Source organism: Dermochelys coriacea, chromosome 8 (assembly GCF_009764565.3).
Source record: "Dermochelys coriacea isolate rDerCor1 chromosome 8, rDerCor1.pri.v4, whole genome shotgun sequence".
Taxonomy (NCBI): Eukaryota; Metazoa; Chordata; order Testudines; family Dermochelyidae; genus Dermochelys; species Dermochelys coriacea.
Window position 1 is genome coordinate 71,167,420 of NC_050075.1, and position 18,354 is coordinate 71,185,773.

Sequence of the window (18,354 nt, forward strand, 5' to 3'; positions counted from 1 at the left end):
AACGGTAGCCATAAGTCTGAGATGAGAGGCATGACCAATACATCTATACCGTGTAAATGTAGGCCAGATTACTGGATATGTAGAAAAATCATGATCTGTACTTTTCCCAAAACAGTAACAGAGTTCTCAAAGGAAAAAAACTGAATATAATTCTGTGTTTCATGTAAGAAAGAAGTGGGTGAGAATGTGCACATCACATAATTTAGCATTCCTGAGAACTCAGGTTTGGGATCAACTGCGTTCAATTCAGCTTTGGGTTAGTGGAAAGAGGCCTAAAATCCAAGTAGTAAGATGCCTGTCACCTTCATAATTCTATTCCTTTCCCGTGATTGTAGGCATAAAGCAACATCATTTGGGATTATTTAAAAATTCATGTATCCTTGGCATGGAAATTAGAAGTAGGATGTTTTTGTTTTTAAAGAACTACACGTTATAAACTTGTTCTTTTAGCTATTTGGATAACACCACAAACCTACTGTTTGGCTAAAAAAGTAATACCGTGGTAGAGACACAAGATGAGAGAGGTAATTTCTTTTATTGGACCAACTTCTGTTGGTGAGAGACAAGCTTTCGATCTTACACAGAGCTCTTCTTCAGGTACTTACCCAGAGCTCTGTGTAAACTCAAAAGCTTGTCTCTTTCATCAACAGAAGTTGGTCCAATAAAGGATAATATCTCACCCACCTTGTGTCTCTAATATCCTGGGACCAACATGGCTTCAACAACACTGCATAAAACAGTTGTATGCAGCGATATGGCTTTATTATCTCAGCAGTGACAAAAGGGATAATATATTATTGCATAAAAGCTGCAGTCCTATAAATCCCATAAAGCCATTTTTCATCCAAAGGTCTATTGCACCATAATCAATGGGTTCTTCTAAGTTTAGGGTACATTGTGCCATTCTTTTGATAACTGTTTTTAATATCTTAAGTGTTATAAATATATTTCAAAAAAAATTCAAAAGTATCCATCATGGGCTAAATCCCACTGAAGTTCAGAGGGACCATTCATAGGAGACAGGTGAGCAGAATTTGAGCCCTACATACATCCTATCCAGTAGATGACTACATAATATGGCTGTACACAACTGAAGGTTATGGACTAGTTAGCCTGTTTTGGAGACCTGCTTTATTATTTGTCATATGTACATTGCATTATAAACACTACAATAAAATATAATTGATAAAAAAAGAAGCTTATATAGAGAACACCATGGGTTCTGGGACCTTTAAGATTTTCAAAACATAGCTGAATTTTAAAGTTTTATTGTGTTCCTGTTTTCAGACTAAAAAAGAAAGTTATCAGCATTTAAAAACAGGGAATTATATTAGAAATACCCATTAGATCTGAACAAGCATGAACATGGCCAGGCACTGACTGTAGGTCGGATCCTGCACCATGTAGGTCAGATGGAGTTTTTTGGTTGACATCAGTGGGAACAGAAGCCTACAGTAGTCTGGGAATATGTCTGCACAGGAGCTGAAAGGTATAAATTCCAGGTCAAGAAGACATAGCTAAACTAACTCTGATTAAGCTAGCATGCTCAAAAAAGAAGTATGGCCACTGTGGCAGGAGAGTGGCATGGGCTAGCTGCCCTGAGTACGATCCTGTCGAAGATCATATGTAGTACTCTGTGTGGCTAGCTTGTCCTGCTGCTTGTGCTGCCATGATGATGCTTCTGTTTTTTTGAGTACTAGCTCAATCAGAGACAGCATAGGTATATTTTCTTGAGCTGCAATTACATCTTCCAGCTCCTGTGTAGACATACTCTGTGGCCCTGACCTTGCACTGAGAACCTTGCAGATGGACCCCTGAACCTGCACTGAGCCTCACTGAAATCCTGAAGTCAACAGGACTCCCAGTGAGCACAGAGATTTGCCTGTGCAGTTCTCAGTCTAAATTAGTCATATGAAAATCAGGTCCTCAACTTTCTTTTCTCTACGCAAACCAATACTCCTTTGTTAAAGATGGAAACATCAACAAAGTTTAGAAAGCAGTATAATATGAAACAACTGAACACCTAGCATTTATATGTTGCCTTTTTACCTTTCATATGTCAGAAATAATTATCTGCATCATACTACACCGTGTAGAACATCTCCAATAAGTAGCTGATGGAATCTCACTTATAAAAATTATTCTCAATTATTGTGTAGAAAATGATAATGTGTCAATTAAAAAACCCAAAATATTTATAAAATAAAATTAAAAACTTGCAAAAACATCTATTCAGTGTTCATTGTTTCTTTGTATTTATTCTAGAAGCATCTCAAGATAGGAATAATCTTCATTCCTCCAAGATAAATTCCGTCCATTTTAGGATTTTCCAATTCCAACAAGCAGTGCTATTAAAAATGCCTGGTTTCCACATGTATATATTAAAAATAGAACCATTTCATTTTTTATCTAGAAAGGATAAACACATTAAAAAAGAGCTATTAAAAGAAAATATAAAATTAAATTCTATTTGTACATCAGTTTTAGTAACAGCCCAAGTACATACTAAGCAGCTGTATCAGTTTTCTATCTGTTGATAATTAAATAGAATTGATATAAGTGCAATACACATTTGGCAACACTAGAAGGAATTTAGAGAAGGAGTCACTCTGAAGAAGACTGGAAAAAGAGAAAAGAGCAGAAGCCGTGTGTCTAAATGAAAATGCTTGAGGGTTTTAAATACAGGTAATGAGATTGTAATTATCCAAATTAGAATTTGACCAGGGTACTGGAGTTAGGAACTCTACACTTGCAAAAAGTTTCAGGGGATGTTTTGGGATCACATCAGTTTGCCTCTCATCTGAAAGAGAGAACATCCAGTAACAGTGTCCCCATCTCTCATCACTGTCACTTATTCAGTGCCACTTCACTGCCACCAATTGAAAACTCAACCCAAAGAGAAAGTTAAGAGGCGAACTGACCACAGTCTAGAAGTACCTACATGGAGAAGATTTCCAATAGTAGAGTGCTCTTTAGTCTAGCAGACAAAATATAACAAGATCCAGTGTTTGAAATGTAAAGCTAGACACATTAAGACTGAAAATAAGGTGTAAATTTGTAACAGTGATTGTACTTAACCAATGGAACAATTTACCAAGTGACGTGAAGGATTCTACATCACTTGAAGTCTTTAAGGGTATGTCTACACTATGAAATTAGGTCGAATTTATAGAAGTCGGTTTTGTAGAAAGCGTTTTTATACAGTCAAGTGTGTGTCCCCCCACACAAATGCTCTAAGTGCATATAGTCGGCAGACTGTGTCCACAGTACCGAGGCAACAGTCGACTTCCGGAGCTTTGCACTGTGGGTAGCTATCCCACAGTTCCCGCAGTCTCCACTGCCCATTTGAATTCTGGGTAGAAATCCCAGTGCCTGATGGGGCTAAAACATTGTCACGGGTGGTTCTGGGTACATATCGTCAGGCCCCCGTTCCCTCCCTCCGTAAAAGCAAGGGCAGACAATCGTTTTGCACCTTTTTTCTTGAGTTACCTGTGCAGATGCCATACCACAGCAAGCATGGAGCCCGCTCAGTTAACTGTCACCGTATGTCTCCTGGGTGCTGGCGGACATGGTACTGCATTGCTATACAGCAGCAGTTTATTGCAGTGCAGTATGATTGGTAGCCGTCGTCGACGTAGTCCTGGGCGCTCTTTTAACCGGGCGCCTGAGCAAACATGGGAATGACTCAGCCAGGTCATTTCCCTGGTTTTGTCTCATGGCGATTGAGTCCTACCGGCAGTGCACTGTCTTTTAATCTGCAGCCAGCAGAAGACGATGGCCAGTAGTCATACTGCACCGTCTTCTGCCGAGCACCCAGGAGGTGACGATGGCTAGCGGTCATACTGCACAGTCTGCTGCCAGCATGATGTATAAAGATAGATGAAGTGGCTCAAAACAAGAAATAGACCAGATTTGTTTTGTATTCATTTTCTCCTCCCTCCCTCTGTGAAATCGATGGCCTGCTAAACCCAGTTTTGAGTTCTATCCTTGAAGTTTTGAGTTCTAGCCTTGAGGCGGCCATTCAGTTTCTCACAAAGCCACCCCCTTTGTTGATTTTAATTCCCTGTAAGCCAACCCTATAAGCCATGTCGTCAGTCGCCCCTCCCTCCGTCAGGGCAACAGCAGACAATCGTTCCACGCCTTTTTTCTGTGCAGACGCCATACCATGGCAAACATGGAGCCTAGTCAGATCACTTTGGCAATTAGGAGCACATTAAACACCACACGCATTATCCAGCAGTATATGCAGCACCAGAACCTGGCAAAGCGAAACCGGGCGAGTAGGCGACATCAGCGCGGTGACGAGAGCGATGAGGAAATGGACACAGACTTCTCTCAAAGCATGGGCCCTGCCAATGTGGGCATCATGGTGCTAATGGGGCAGGCTCATGCAGTGGAACGCTGATTCTGGGCCCGGGAAACAAGCACAGACTGGTGGGACCGCATAGTGTTGCGGGTCTGGGACGATTCCCAGGGGCTGCGAAACTTTCGCATGAGTAAGGGCACTTTCATGGAACTTTGTGACTTGCTTTCCCCTGCCCTGAGGTGCAAAAATACTAAGATGAGAGCAGTCCTCACAGCTGAGAAGCAAGTGGCAATAGCCCTGTGGAAGCTTGCAACGCCAGACAACTACTGGTCAGTCGGGAATCAATTTGGAGTGGGCAAATCTACTGTGGGGGCTGCTGTGATGCAAGTAGCCAATGAAATCAAAGATCTGCTGATATCAAGGGTAGTGACCCTGGGAAACGTGCAGGTCATAGTGGATGGCTTTGCTGCAATGGGATTCCCTAACTATGGTGGGGCCATAGACGGAACCCATATCCCTATCTTGGCACTGGAGCACCAAGCCAGCGAGTACATAAACCGCAAGGGGTACTTTTCAATAGTGCTGCAAGCATTGGTGGATCACAAGGGACATTTCACCAACATCAATGTGGGATGGCCAGGAAAGGTACATGACACTCGCATCTTCAGGAACTCTGGTCTGTTTCAAAACCTGAAGGAAGGGACTTTCTTCCCAGACCAGAAAATAACTGTTGGGGATGTTGAAATGCCTATAGTTATCCTTGGGGACCCAGCCTACCCCTTAATGCCATGGCTCATGAAGCCATACATAGGCAGCCTGGAGAGTAGTCAGGAGCTGTTCAACTACAGGCTGAGCAAGTGCAGAATGGTAGTAGAATGTGCATTTGGACGTTTAAAAGCACGCTGGTGCAGTTTACTGACTCGGTTAGACCTCAGCGAAACCAATATTCCCACTGTTATTACTGCTTGCTGTGCGCTCCACAATATCTGTGAGAGTAAGGGGGAGATGTTTATGGTGGGGTGCGAGGTTGAGGCAAATCGCCTGAAGGCTGATTACACACAGCCAGACACCAGGGCGGTTAGAAGAGCACAGGAGGGTGCGGTGCGCATCAGAGAAGCTTTGAAAACCAGTTTCATGACTGGCCAGGCTACGGTGTGAAAGTTCTGTTTGTTTCCCCTTGATGAAATCCCCCGCCCCTTGGTTCACTCTACTTCCCTGTAAGCTAACCACCCTCTCCACCTCCCTTCGATCACGGCTTGCAGAGGCAATAAAGTCATTGTTGCTTCACATTCATGCATTCTTTATTAATTCATCACACAAATAGGGGGATAATTACCAAGGTAGCCCAGGAGGGGTGGTGGAGGAGGGAAGGAGAAGGCCACACAGCACTTTAAAAGTTTAAAACTTATTGAATGCCAGCCTCCTGTTACTTGGGCAATCCTCTGGGGTGGAGTGGCTGGGTGGCCGAAGGCCCCCCCACCGCGTTCTTGGGCGTCTGGGTGAGGAGGCTATGGAACTTGGGGAGGAGGGTGGTTGGTTACACAGGGGCTGTAGTGGGGTGTGTGCTCCTGCTGCCTTTCCTGCAGCTCAACCATACGCTGGAGCATATTTGTTTGATCCTCCAGCAGCCTCAGCATTGCATCCTGCCTCCTTTCATCACACTGCTGCCACCTTTCAGCTTCAGCCCTCTCTTCAGCCTGCCACTTACTCTCTTCAGCCCGCCACCTCTCCTCCCGGTCATTTTGTGCTTTCCTGCACTCTGACATTGTCTGCCTCCATGCATTCGTCTGTGCTCTGTCAGTGTGGGAGGACTGCATGAGCTCAGAGAACATTTCATCGCGAGTGCGTTTTTTCACCTTCTAATCTTTGCTAGCCTCTGGGAAGGAGAAGATCCTGTGATCCTTGAAACACATGCAGCTGGTGGAGAAAAAAAAAGGGACAGTGGTATTTAAAAAGATATTTTATAGAACAATGGGTACACTCTCTTTCACGGTAAACCTTGCTGTTAACATTACATACATAGCACATGTGCTTTCGTTACAAGGTCGCATTTTGCCTCCCCCCACCGCGTGGCTAACAGCGGGGAACATTTTTGTTCAGCCATAGGCAAACAGACCAGCAGGAACGGGCACCTCTGAATGTCCCCTTAAGAAATGCACCCTATTTCAACCAGGTGACCATGAATGATATCACTCTCCTGAGGATAACAGAGAGAGATAAAGAATGGATATTGTTTGAACGTCAGCAAACACACTGCTATGTTTTGTTCTACAATGATTCCCGAGTACATGCTACTGGCCTGGAGTGGTAAAGTGTCCTACCAGGGTGGATGGAATAAGGCTGCCCTCCCCAGAAACATTTTGCAAAGGCTTTGGGAGTATATCCAGGAGAGCCACGAATGCCAGGGCAAATTAATCATTAAACATGCTGGCTTTTAAACCTTTTATGGTATTTTAAAAGGTACACTCACCAGAGGTCCCTTCTCCACCTGGTGGGTCCGGGAGGCAGCCTTGGGAGGGTTCAGGGGGTACTGGCTCCAGGTCCAGGGTGAGAAACAGTTCTTGGCTGTTGGGAAAACCGGTTTCTCCACTTGTTTGCTGTGAGCTATCTTCCTCGTCCCCAAAACCTGCTTCCGTGTTGCCTCCATCTCCATTGACGGAGTCAAACAACACAGCTGGGGTAGTGGTGGCTGAGCCCCCTAAAATGGCATGCAGCTCATCATAGAAGCGGCATGTTTGGGGCTCTGACCCGGAGTGGCTGTTCGCCTCTCTGGTTTTCTGGTAGGCTTGCCTCAGCTCCTTAAGTTTCACGCGGCACTGCTTCGGGTTCCTGTTATGGCCTCTGTGCTTCATGCCCTTGGAGATTTTCACAAATGTTTTGGCATTTCGAAAACTGGAACGTAGTTCTGATAGCATGGATTCCTCTCCCCATACAGCAATCAGATCCCGTACCTCCCGTTCAGTCCATGCTGGAGCTCTTTTGCGATTCTGGGACTCCATCATGGTCACCTCTGCTGATGAGCTCTGCATAGTCACCTCTGCTGATGAGCTCTGCATGGTCAGCTGCAGCTTACCACACTGGCCAAACAGGAAATTGAAATTCAAAAGTTCGCGGGCCTTTTCCTGTCTACCTGGTCAGTGCATCTGAGTTGAGGGTGCTGTCCAGAGCGGTCACAATGGAGCACTCTGGGATAGCTCCCAGAGGCCAATACCATCTAATTGCGTCCACAGTACCTCAAATTCGACCCAGCAAAACCCATTTCAGTGCTAATCCCCTTGTCGGGGGTGGAGTAAGGAAATCCATTTTAAGAGCCCTTTAAGTCGAAAAAAAGAGCTTCGTCATGTGGACGGGTGCAGGGTTACATTAATTTAACGCTGCTAAATTTGACCTCAACGCCTAGTGTAGGTCAGGGCTAGATCAAAATTTAAGGTCTTTTGAAAATATGCACTAAGAGCCTGACGTAGGAGGCTAAACTAGATGATCGTAATTCAGGCCTTAAAAAAAAAAAAATAAAATAAAAATCTATGAATGCATGTTCCTGCAGCACCTTGGGTTTTGTGTGGTGGTTTCCCATTTGAGTATTGACTCAGCTTTACTCCAGTTAACTCAAGAGATCTGACAAAATCACATCCCAAAGTGATGCAAAACGTATTTTCAGCGGTATGAAAACTAAAACATTTTACATCTTATTAATGTTTTAAAATATGTGATATCAACATTACCTTCCTATGTGGATCTTCATATTTCGCTGAAAAATATAACCAAGAAAATTATGAGTCTTCATTTTACTTCTTGCCTTTGCTAAAAGAAAAACATTTCTTCATATGAACTGTGGCTGACCTTTACCTTGCTTTTTCAACCAAGCATTTGCATCAAGCATTATGTACACTAATGCCGCCCATCCCACAAATCCTCCCATAGTTTTGACCATCAATCGGCTGGGAGAGGGGTCAAGCATCTGCAGTCCGAGAAATACGACAGCAACTAAAGAACAACAACACAAAGCAACACACACTTGATATAAAACCATTGATCATTCTGAATTTCATTCACAATTTCAATAGACATTTTCATTTTTTAAAGTGTGATTGTTTGATCTGTAAATACTATTCAGAAGCTCGGAAAGCAGCGTTAATAATGATGATGTAACCCACTAGTAGGTGTGTTTTACAGATCCTCTGTGCCCAATCTACAGAGGATATGAATCAGGTACAGCTCAAGCTGTAGAAACTCCTTCCCCTGCCCCTGCCCCTGCCCCCGATTTAATTCCCTGTGTGACCGCCAAGATGATATGCCATGAAAGCAGATAGTTAGCTCCTGACCTCAGTGCTTTGATCCTATGGAGATTGGTGAGGGCTTGGTAAATGAATGCCACAAGTGGGGTCTCAGTGGCAGGGCACTGCACTTGGAAGAAAGAGAGAAGAGCTGATGGGAGTCTCTTCTTTATTCAGGAAAGCACTTAAGCGCTTGCTAAAGACCATCCCTATTCAGGATTTGTACTTAACTTTAAATGCTTGATTGGAACTTAAACATGTGCTTAAGCGCTTTCCTGAATCAGGGCCGGACAACAAAGGGGTTGGGGATTCTGTTCTCTTCCTCACCACCCTTCTTCCTTAGTAGGGCAAAAGTAGCAGCACCAGCAGTGGAAGCAGCGGTACCTGGAATCCCCACCAGGGGACATCAGCAGTAGAGAGGACTCCTCTCTTAGACTGCGTCTGCTGGGCCAACTTGGCACTTTTGGCTTGACAGTTTGGATATGGTGCCAGCAGCATTGCTGATATCAGCAGAAAATAAATGCTGAATGGCTTGGGAATCAGAACCAGAGCGATGAGGAGAAGAACAAAAATGGAAACTGACCAAAAATAAATGCTGTCTCAGCAAGCCTGCACTCACCACCCTAGTCCATGTGTTTGGATGCCTAAAGCACTTGAAGTCATGCTCAAGCCCCCTAAGTGCTCTGGGTGCAGCAAGTAGAGCCAAGGCATGGGGAGAAGGATGGGTGTTTATTCAGCATTTCAGAAATGCCCAAAGGCCCCCCTGCAACACACAGATAATAATGACTCTTCTATTTCCAAAAAGAAAAGGAGTACTTGTGGCACCTTAGAGACTAACAAATTTATTAGAGCATAAGCTTTCGTGAGCTACAGCTCACTTCATCGGATGCATTTGGTGGAAAAAACAGAGGAGAGATTTATATACACACACAGAGAACATGAAACAATGGGTTTATCATACACACTGTAAGGAGAGTGATCTCTTAAGATAAGCCATCACCAGCAGCAGGGGGGGAAAGGAGGAAAACCTTTCATGGTGACAAGCAAGGTAAGCTATTTCCAGCAGTTAACAAGAATATCTGAGGAACAGTGGGGGGTGGGGTGGGGGGGAGAAATCTGTCCACATATCTATTCAGGGGACACCATCATAGGGCCTAATCACATCAGCCACACTATCAGAGGCTTGTTCACCTGTGCATCTACCAATGTGATATATGCCATCATGTGCCAGCAATGCCCCTCTGCCATGTACATTGGTCAAACTGGACAGTCTCTACGTAAAAGAATGAATGGACACAAATCAGACGTCAAGAATTATAACATTCAAAAACCAGTTGGAGAACACTTCAATCTCTCTGGTCACTCGATTACAGACCTAAGAGTGGCTATCCTTCAACAAAAAAGCTTCAAAAACAGACTCCAATGAGAGACTGCTGAATTGGAATTAATTTGCAAACTGGATACAATTAACTTAGGCTTGAATAGAGACTGGGAATGGATGAGTCATTACACAAAGTAAAACTATTTCCCCATGTTATTTCTCCCCCCCACCCCAGCCCCCACTGTTCCTCAGATATTCTTGTTAACTGCTGGAAATAGCCTACCTTGCTTGTCACCATGAAAGGTTTTCCTCCTTTCCCCCCCCCGCTGCTGGTGATGGCTTATCTTAAGTGATCACTCTCCTTAGTGTGTATGATAAACCCATTGTTTCATGTTCTCTATGTGTGTATATCAATCTCCCCTCTGTATTTTCCACCAAATGCATCCAATGAAGTGAGCTGTAGCTCACGAAAGCTTATGCTCTAATAAATTTGTTAATCTCTAAGGTGCCACAAGTACTCCTTTTCTTTTTGCGAATACAGACTAACACGGCTGCTACTCTGAAACCTTCTATTTCCAGTTCATGGCACTCCCTACCATTCCTGACTCCCAGTAATGGCCTTGTGAGGATGACGTGTACTGGTTATTGTTACAAAAGTAACCCTTCCATATTTAAAAGTATCCATGTGCTCCAGTTTCATATCAATGCAATATTTGGTAAAACACGAATTCAATTAATGTTCTAAAAACATTCAAGGTGTTATAGTTTTTTTTACTTTTGCTGTATTTTTTGTGCTTAAAAATTCATGACAAGTTGAATCAGTGCATTGTTACCTGTATTTTCAAAATATAATTAAGGCAAATAAAATAGAAAATATTAAGAATTAATTTAGAACCCACATTAAATTATAAGTCATAATTATCATCATTATCATCATCATATTTTTCACTATTATTGCACTTTACATCAGAAGACCTTTCAATGCCAATTAAGTTTAAATACTTGTGAAGTAAGGGCTTGATACAGCACCCATTGTCTTTCAATTGACCTCAGTGGACTCTGAATCAGGCTCCTTGTAATATTTTAAGCAATTTGCAATGGGGCAACTGAGAACAGAGAAATTAAGACACTTGCACAAGGTAACACAGCAAATTGGTGGGAGAGCTGGGAATACAATGCAGGAATCCCAACAAATGGACATTTCCCCCCCCCCCTCCTGTGGAAAATGTAAATGTAAATGACAAAAATTGTTTTCGTTGAAATTTTCCTCTAATAGTTTTGACCCACTGGTGAAAAACTGAAAACTGGCTGAAAACCACAATAGTTTAATTTGGAAATGCATACCTCATTGAAGTTGTAGTTTAAGTTCTTCATGTCCCCATTCTCCTCTCCAGACAGGATTCTTTGGTCAGACTGCATCTCCTATGATGCACCAAAATCTCTCGTCTTGATGTATCAGTGAAGTGCCATGTCTCTTGTGTACCATGGGAGACGTAGTCAAGTTTGGGAGCTTGGCTGAAAGAGGAAAATAGGGATATCAGGTAACTGAACTACAACTCCGATGAGAACTGTGGTAGCATTTCTCAATTGAGTTATTTCATATTTTAGGCAAAACTAACAACTGAAAACTTTCAAAGTTTTTAAATGAAAAATTTTCAGTAGAAAGCAGATACTTTTCACAAAAAAGTAGTTTAATCAAAAAACAATTTTTTGTCAAACACAGTTTTGATTAAATTTTTTCAGTCAGTCCTTATCCCAACTCCCAGATCTGCCTCCTCTGAAAAATTGATCAATAAGATTAATAATATTAAAAATGGAATTGTAAACTCAGTTTAATAGTTCTAGTCTGAATATATGGGCATGCCAAATGGGACTCTGTAGTAGTTATAAGCACATTATTTAAAAATTAAAACAACAACTCACCAGCCAGGACCTTTATGATGAAAGCATTTAGAGCATGAAACCAGTTAAAAATAAATCTCCTGTTGGTACAATAGAAATGATGTGTTAAATATTGTTCTTTTATGTGACAGCAGCGTGATGTACTAAAATTTTACTTCACAATGAAAAACACAGACAATGAATAATATACCAGACAAGAGTTTTGAAAAACTGAAGAGATAATAAATCCCTCAGGGAAATACTGTAGGTCCTTAAGGGTGTTAGATATCTTTAGATCATTTTTCAACTGAACCCCAGGAAAGAAATGGCAGATGGGTCACATAGGAGGAATTTCCCTGTAGAGAACTGCAAAAGGCACTTCTCTTTTTTTTTTTTAAAAATTGTTTTTGCAGTCTGTTACTGAATGCTTGTTATGCTGTTCACAAGAAGTAGCCTTTTCAAGATCCTCTCACCTCCCACTTTTTGCAGTTTCCTCCTGCTGCCCTCCTCATCCTCCAAGACACACTCATGCTCTTTCTCTTTACCTCCCAAAGATTGCGCACTTGCCTTTTATAATTGGATTCCAAATTAGAATTCTTATCTGCTCGGTATTGGTAGAGAATGTCCAGGGTCTGATAAATCCATCACAAATTACTTGTTGTGACCCTTAAACTTCCCAGGACTCATTGTTCTCTCAAGTGGATGAAAAAAAATTAACACTCCCCAAATTTCAAGGATTTCTGACTCATCTGTATAGAAACATGTATTAGCAGGTGTGGACTGAAAGAGACCTAATGCAATGAAGTGAGATGTCAATTTTTTGTAAGTGAAAGTACAAGACGTGATGAATCTGAGCTATCATTCCAACTTGTGGTTTGAAGTGAATGAGCCAATCAACACACTTGTCAAAATCTTTTATGAACAACAAATAAGTTGTTTCAGATCCTAAAACTGAGAAGGCTCACAGAGCTCTTTGGTCTAAATGAAAACTAATATGACCTTGTATCCAAAGGTAGGTACACTGATGACTACTTCAGCTACCACCCATTAGCATTGCTTAAAACAGTGACTTCAAAATCTTGGGTAAGCTGCTTTCCTAACATCTAGAAGCAATCATCAGTCATGCAATAGCTTGTTAATTCTGCTGGGTTGGATTTGTCAGAAGGTGGCCATGGGCAAATCACGTGCACCACTTGTTCTAGGGAGAGGCCACTGTAGTAGCAATCTGAGTTTAGGGGTTAGGTTGCCATAGCTCTTACCTGGTCAGTAGAAGGGTAAGGGAGAGTCAGACCCACCTTAATCTCCTGCTCATATTGAGACGCTGGCCACATTGGAAGGGGTTGGGAACAGGGAGGGGCTTCTGATTTGATCAGCAAGCTGGCATGGAGGAGCAAAAAGGTACACAGAATGGGACAAGCCGCACTCACCAGACAGTGTGGCGGAGAGGAAGATCATCCTCAAATAGGGGGAAGTATCTTATTGCCACCACACAGACCATGGGTGGAGCAGAGGAGGATTTTTTTTAATTCGACTGATTTCCTTTCCCTTCTTTTTAATATAGAAAGAAGGCTGGTAAAACTTAGTTGTTTCTGCTGCTTGGCTTTTAGGGTTATTTTGTTTGTTTACCATGTGCTAAGTCTAGCTTGCCCCCCTTGTTTGCTGGAGGACCTCCAGCTGCATACAAAAAAGGTTGGGTTGTTACATCTTTAACACAGTCTCTTTTTCTCCAGAATAGTGAATTAGTCGTTGAGTTCTATAGGTCTTCACAAAATCAAACAATAAGAGTTTTGAACAGTCTCAGTGAAAATCCCTTCCCCTTCCCTCATTGACTCTTGTGATAGCAGCATTCCACTAGTTCTCCATTCAGTCTTCCAGCATAGACTGGATCTGAATTTCTAATAGCAAAAAAGTAGCAGAAAACACCCACAAAACCCCAAGCATACAAAACCCTTATGTAGGTCACCTTTAAAAGTGAGTGGAAGCCATAGTGACTACACGCCATAGTGACTACACTTATTTCTATTTTGTTGCAAAGAAGCCCTGTGTAAATCCCAGAAATAAGCAGGTGGATTCAAAGGACTGTCTCGTCATGCTGTGGCACACTTCTTTGCTTCAACTAACTTCCAGCAAATCATCCCCTCATGATTTGGCTTTAAAAATCCTACACACAATATGTGCTCCAACATGATAGACCTACAGAACAACCACCTTGTAAGTCTTTTTTATAAATGACCCAGGTTTAAAAGTCCATTCTGTTGAATCACTTAGATGTACATATCTTTTACTTTGAGGAGAAGGCCAAAAAAAAAAAAAAAAGCTATCACTGGTTGAAAGAAAGAAAGAATCATGACAATGCAGCTGATGACAGCATGGGCTTCTGCATCCTGTGGAAGAGAACAGCACATAGCATTGATGTCTGGGATTTGGTTTCTTCATCGCTGCTTTTAAAGATGTTTCTTGACAGTTTAGGGCTGAATCATGCTCTCCATTATACCAGAACGAAGTCAAAGAAGTCACTCCACTGAAGTCAAAGAAGTCACTCCACTGAAGTCAAAGAAGTCACTCCAGATTTATTCTGGTCCAACTGGAAGTAGAATCTGGCCCTTAAATTTTACTATAAATCCATCAAAGGGCAAGCATATAGTACTGAATCTTTAAATTTATTTTTCCTTGCAGAAATCTATAATTTTAGCTCCACATTATGTAAAGTATTGAAAAAAAATTCCACTCTCCCCCACAAAGATGGGGAAACAAAGTAGACTGATAATGTATGTAAGAACAATAATATTCAGAATAACAATCAGAACGTCTTATCCTAACCCTTTCCCTTCAAACTTTAGGTAATACTGATTATGCTGAGCAGCATTTTTTGTTAAAGGAAAACTGTGTTTTGATAGAAAAAGTAAAAATAGGGTCATGTGTTACAGTATATTACATGGCGAGATAAAAAAAAACATTACAGACAGGAAGTTAGGTAAGTAGCTATATGGCCCTGATCCTGTAAAGTGATCTGCATGTGCACACCCTTACTCCCACAGCAGTCCCATTGCCATCAGTCGCACTCTGCTCAGAAGTAAGGAGTGACGTAATCCCTTTGCAGGATCAGGACCTGTAATTGCAACATGAATTACACAACTTGGATTCCAGATCTGAAGCTTCTCAAGGTTGTGAGAAGTTCTGATTCAGGGTAATTACGTAGCTAGCCCCATCATAGATGTGACATTTGGACACAAACTTTCTGAGAGTTTCAGGGATTCAGACGGTTTGGCTCTAGGCCTCTGATTCAGGCTGATCTCTGACAAGAATAAGGTAAGCAGCTTTCCATAATAGGGAAAGATGGCACGTATATAGCTGAGATGTGAAACGAACAAAGAGAGATGAGAGGTGAAATATTGAAGACAGAACAGGTAGAGAAATTACTTCATCAGCTACTCAGTACATCATTATGGCAAGAAATAAATAAAGGGGATCATAGAATCATAAGGTTAGAAGGTACTACAAGGGTCATCTGTCTAACCTCCTGCCAAAATGCAGGATATGTTGTGTCTAGAATATGAATGAAATGACAAGAGAGATTATATTGCATATGAACAATTTTCTTAAACTAGCAAAAGGACATAATCTAATAGCAGTGGGTTATACACTGGAAGGTCTTTAGTGAAACACTCCGTTCTGTATGTGCATTTGAAGGCACCAAAATGAGAAGGAAATGTTTTCTATAATGTGTTAACCAAGAAAGTTGGTGGGGAGAAACTGGGTAAAACTTACACTAGTCCATCCCATTGCTGCTACAAAGGCCAGAATGAAAGCAGTTATTGTTTCTGCAACCGTTATCAGCATCAGAGACAAATGAATCTAAGTAAAAACAGATTACAGGTTATTAAACTCATCCACAGTATATATTAATGTGTTTGTTGTTTTGTTGCAATAGTACAAGTTGAAGTATACAACTGAAGTTAGTATACAAATGAAAAAGTGCAAAGTTTGTTAGATATTGGAAATTTGTAAGCTCTTAATATGTATGGTTAGAGACAAAGTTGGTTAAGGTTCACTTAAAGTGGTGAAAAATATTATTCTATTTTTGCCTTTGATTATTCATTGATTCATGCAGCTTCACATATTATGTGGGTCTTATCTGAACATAGAATCTCTTTCATTTTTTAATGGCACCACTAGAAGACAGCATATTGGTTAGTGTTTGACAAGTAGCTACTTTATAAACAGTTTGCAAAATGTCTATCTGCAGATCAATGAATTAACTCTTTATTATCAATATTTGAATTTCTAGAAAACTCTACCATACAGCAGGTCACATGATTAAGTAGCAGAAATGGAATTCTTGCGTTCACCCGCCTATCCCAAAATAGCTGCAACTAAAATACTTCTTATCAAACCAAGGGCTTACATTTAGTTAATTAATAATTTCAGAAATCTATATAAAGCAACAGGAGAGAATTTTGCCTCTGAGGAGGAAGTAAAGATACCAAAAATGGTCAGCCCACTTTCCATTACAAGCAAAGGGGAAAGGAGAAAATAAAATGCTATGCCGTGCAGTATGTTACATTCAAAACTAAGGTCAACATTTTCCCATCAATGGGAGTTGTGGAAGATCAATTCTGAACCTCTGAAAATTGGGTCAGTAATTACACGGTAGATCCATAGCTGGTGTAAATTGTCGCAGCTCGTTTGATTTCAGTGGAGCTCTGATAATTTTCACCAGCTGAAGAACTGCCCCAAGATGTCTAACTTTAGGTACCAAGGGCCTCACGGATTGTACACTCTCATGCTGAAGTCACTGGGACCATCTGGGTTGGAGCTTTCCTGGGTTAGTAAGGGTTGTACCATCTAGCCCCTAATTAGAACATTTTGCTTTAAGTGAGCTCTGTGAAACTGAAAACTGTAGTGTGAGAAACCAAACAGCTTAGTCCACCTAGTGAGAAGATGCTCCCCAGCTGCCGGGAAACAGGGAGGAATGGGGTACAGTTCAGCTGCTATGGTACTCTTTGTAAATTTTATATATTCTCCATCTCCATCTGCTGATAGCACTATGTAACAAGAACGTCCTTGGTTAGCATATCAGCTTCTGAGGCAATTCAGTCTACTCAGCAAAAAACATAGCTAATGATGCTTCTATACAATGTTCAAATTATCATCCTCATCTTCCTGTTCACACCATGTCATACATATATACGCCAAGCAATGCACTGGGCACCTTTATGGTTTCAAGATGTGTATGATTTTCTAATCAGAGAAATACTTTTTGACTGATATGTCAATTGCATGAAAATAAGCATATTTCTGTCCACACCATTTTCCAAAAAAGGGAAAAATTTGCCTCCAATACACAGTAGTATCACATAGAATGGGAGTGTCAAATTCATTATACAAAGAAGGCTGAATTATGTTTAACTGTGCTCCACAGCAAGAGCCTACAAATTTAGGGTGATATGATTCACGGCAGATCTCCCACTGATGACAACTGACCACTTGGGTATGCAATCACTAAATTTCTATGACAATCATAGTAACTACATGTGCAAATTAGGCATGAGATGGCATGACTAAATTTGAAAAATATGGTCTTAAGTGCCATTGTTAAGCTTCAGAATCAACATAAGTTAAATAAATAGGGCAGTTCATACCTGTCTTAGCTGCCATTTCAGGCTGACTAGAACAGTACTACATTGTTCTGCATTGGGAAGGCTATCTTCTCAACCACATGGACTTGGGCTGGGAGTTCCATAGACTCCTTTGAAAAATCCCAGGTTATGAACTTATTTTTTTAATGAAAGCTTCCATTCTCAAGAATCTGAATCTACCATGAACATCAGATAAATACAGTCAATGGTCAAGCGTCTGACCAACACCCCTGGTATTAAGAGATCCTCCAGGTTAACAGCTTCTTGTGAATCATGTCAAGTAAGTGCATCAATCTGAACACTCCAGACAGCACAGTCATTGTGTACTAATTTTACTGCACCAAGGAGGATACTTTCAATGAGACTTCCCATAGAACTGCATGACAATCTTTTGATAGCAATACCCTCCATTGAACAGTTGTGAATAGCCATAACTTAGACACATGAAATACAAAAGAACTTGTAACAATTCAGCTAATAGCTGTGGTCAAGCCACCAAATTAAGGCAATAAATTCAGAGCTTGTTCTTAACTTCCATGTTTGTGATGAGGCATTACAAGTCATGTGGTGTCTAAGATGACCCTTTTAAATTTCTTTAGCAATAGTGTGGAAATTCAAACAAAGTTTTCGTTAACAATGATTATTTTACAACTTCTTAGATCCAAGTTTGACACCACTGCAGGAAGGGGAGGCAAAGGTGCTTCTAAGCTACCCCGTTATACCTTCTCTGACCCTGAGAGCATATGGGTGCAGAAATGGTTCCCCAGCAAAAAAAATTAGAGCAGCCAGAGAGCTGCTAGAGTGCACTGTCATCCAGCTCTATCCCCTCACACTATTGACGACATGCCTTTTCCTTATCCTGGAATAAACCCTACAAAAAGAGGAGAGGTGTAAACTGGCATTCTTTACATCATGCAAGAACTTCCCTGTGTT

The 18,354-nt window shown here is 41.4% G+C and overlaps 1 protein-coding gene across 1 annotated transcript in view; it reads right to left on the reverse strand.

The window, feature by feature from the left end:
• Positions 1-1,112: 1,112 nt before the first annotated feature.
• LOC119859715 (putative ferric-chelate reductase 1) overlaps positions 1,113-18,354 on the reverse strand; it is a 44,992-nt gene continuing 27,750 nt past the window's right edge. The window contains 7 exon segments of the mRNA XM_043491307.1: positions 1,113-2,409; positions 8,029-8,054; positions 8,153-8,290; positions 11,825-11,885; positions 14,063-14,089; positions 14,092-14,166; positions 15,551-15,637. Coding sequence (XP_043347242.1) covers positions 2,320-2,409; positions 8,029-8,054; positions 8,153-8,290; positions 11,825-11,885; positions 14,063-14,089; positions 14,092-14,166; positions 15,551-15,637 — 504 coding nt within the window. The 3' untranslated portion in view covers positions 1,113-2,319.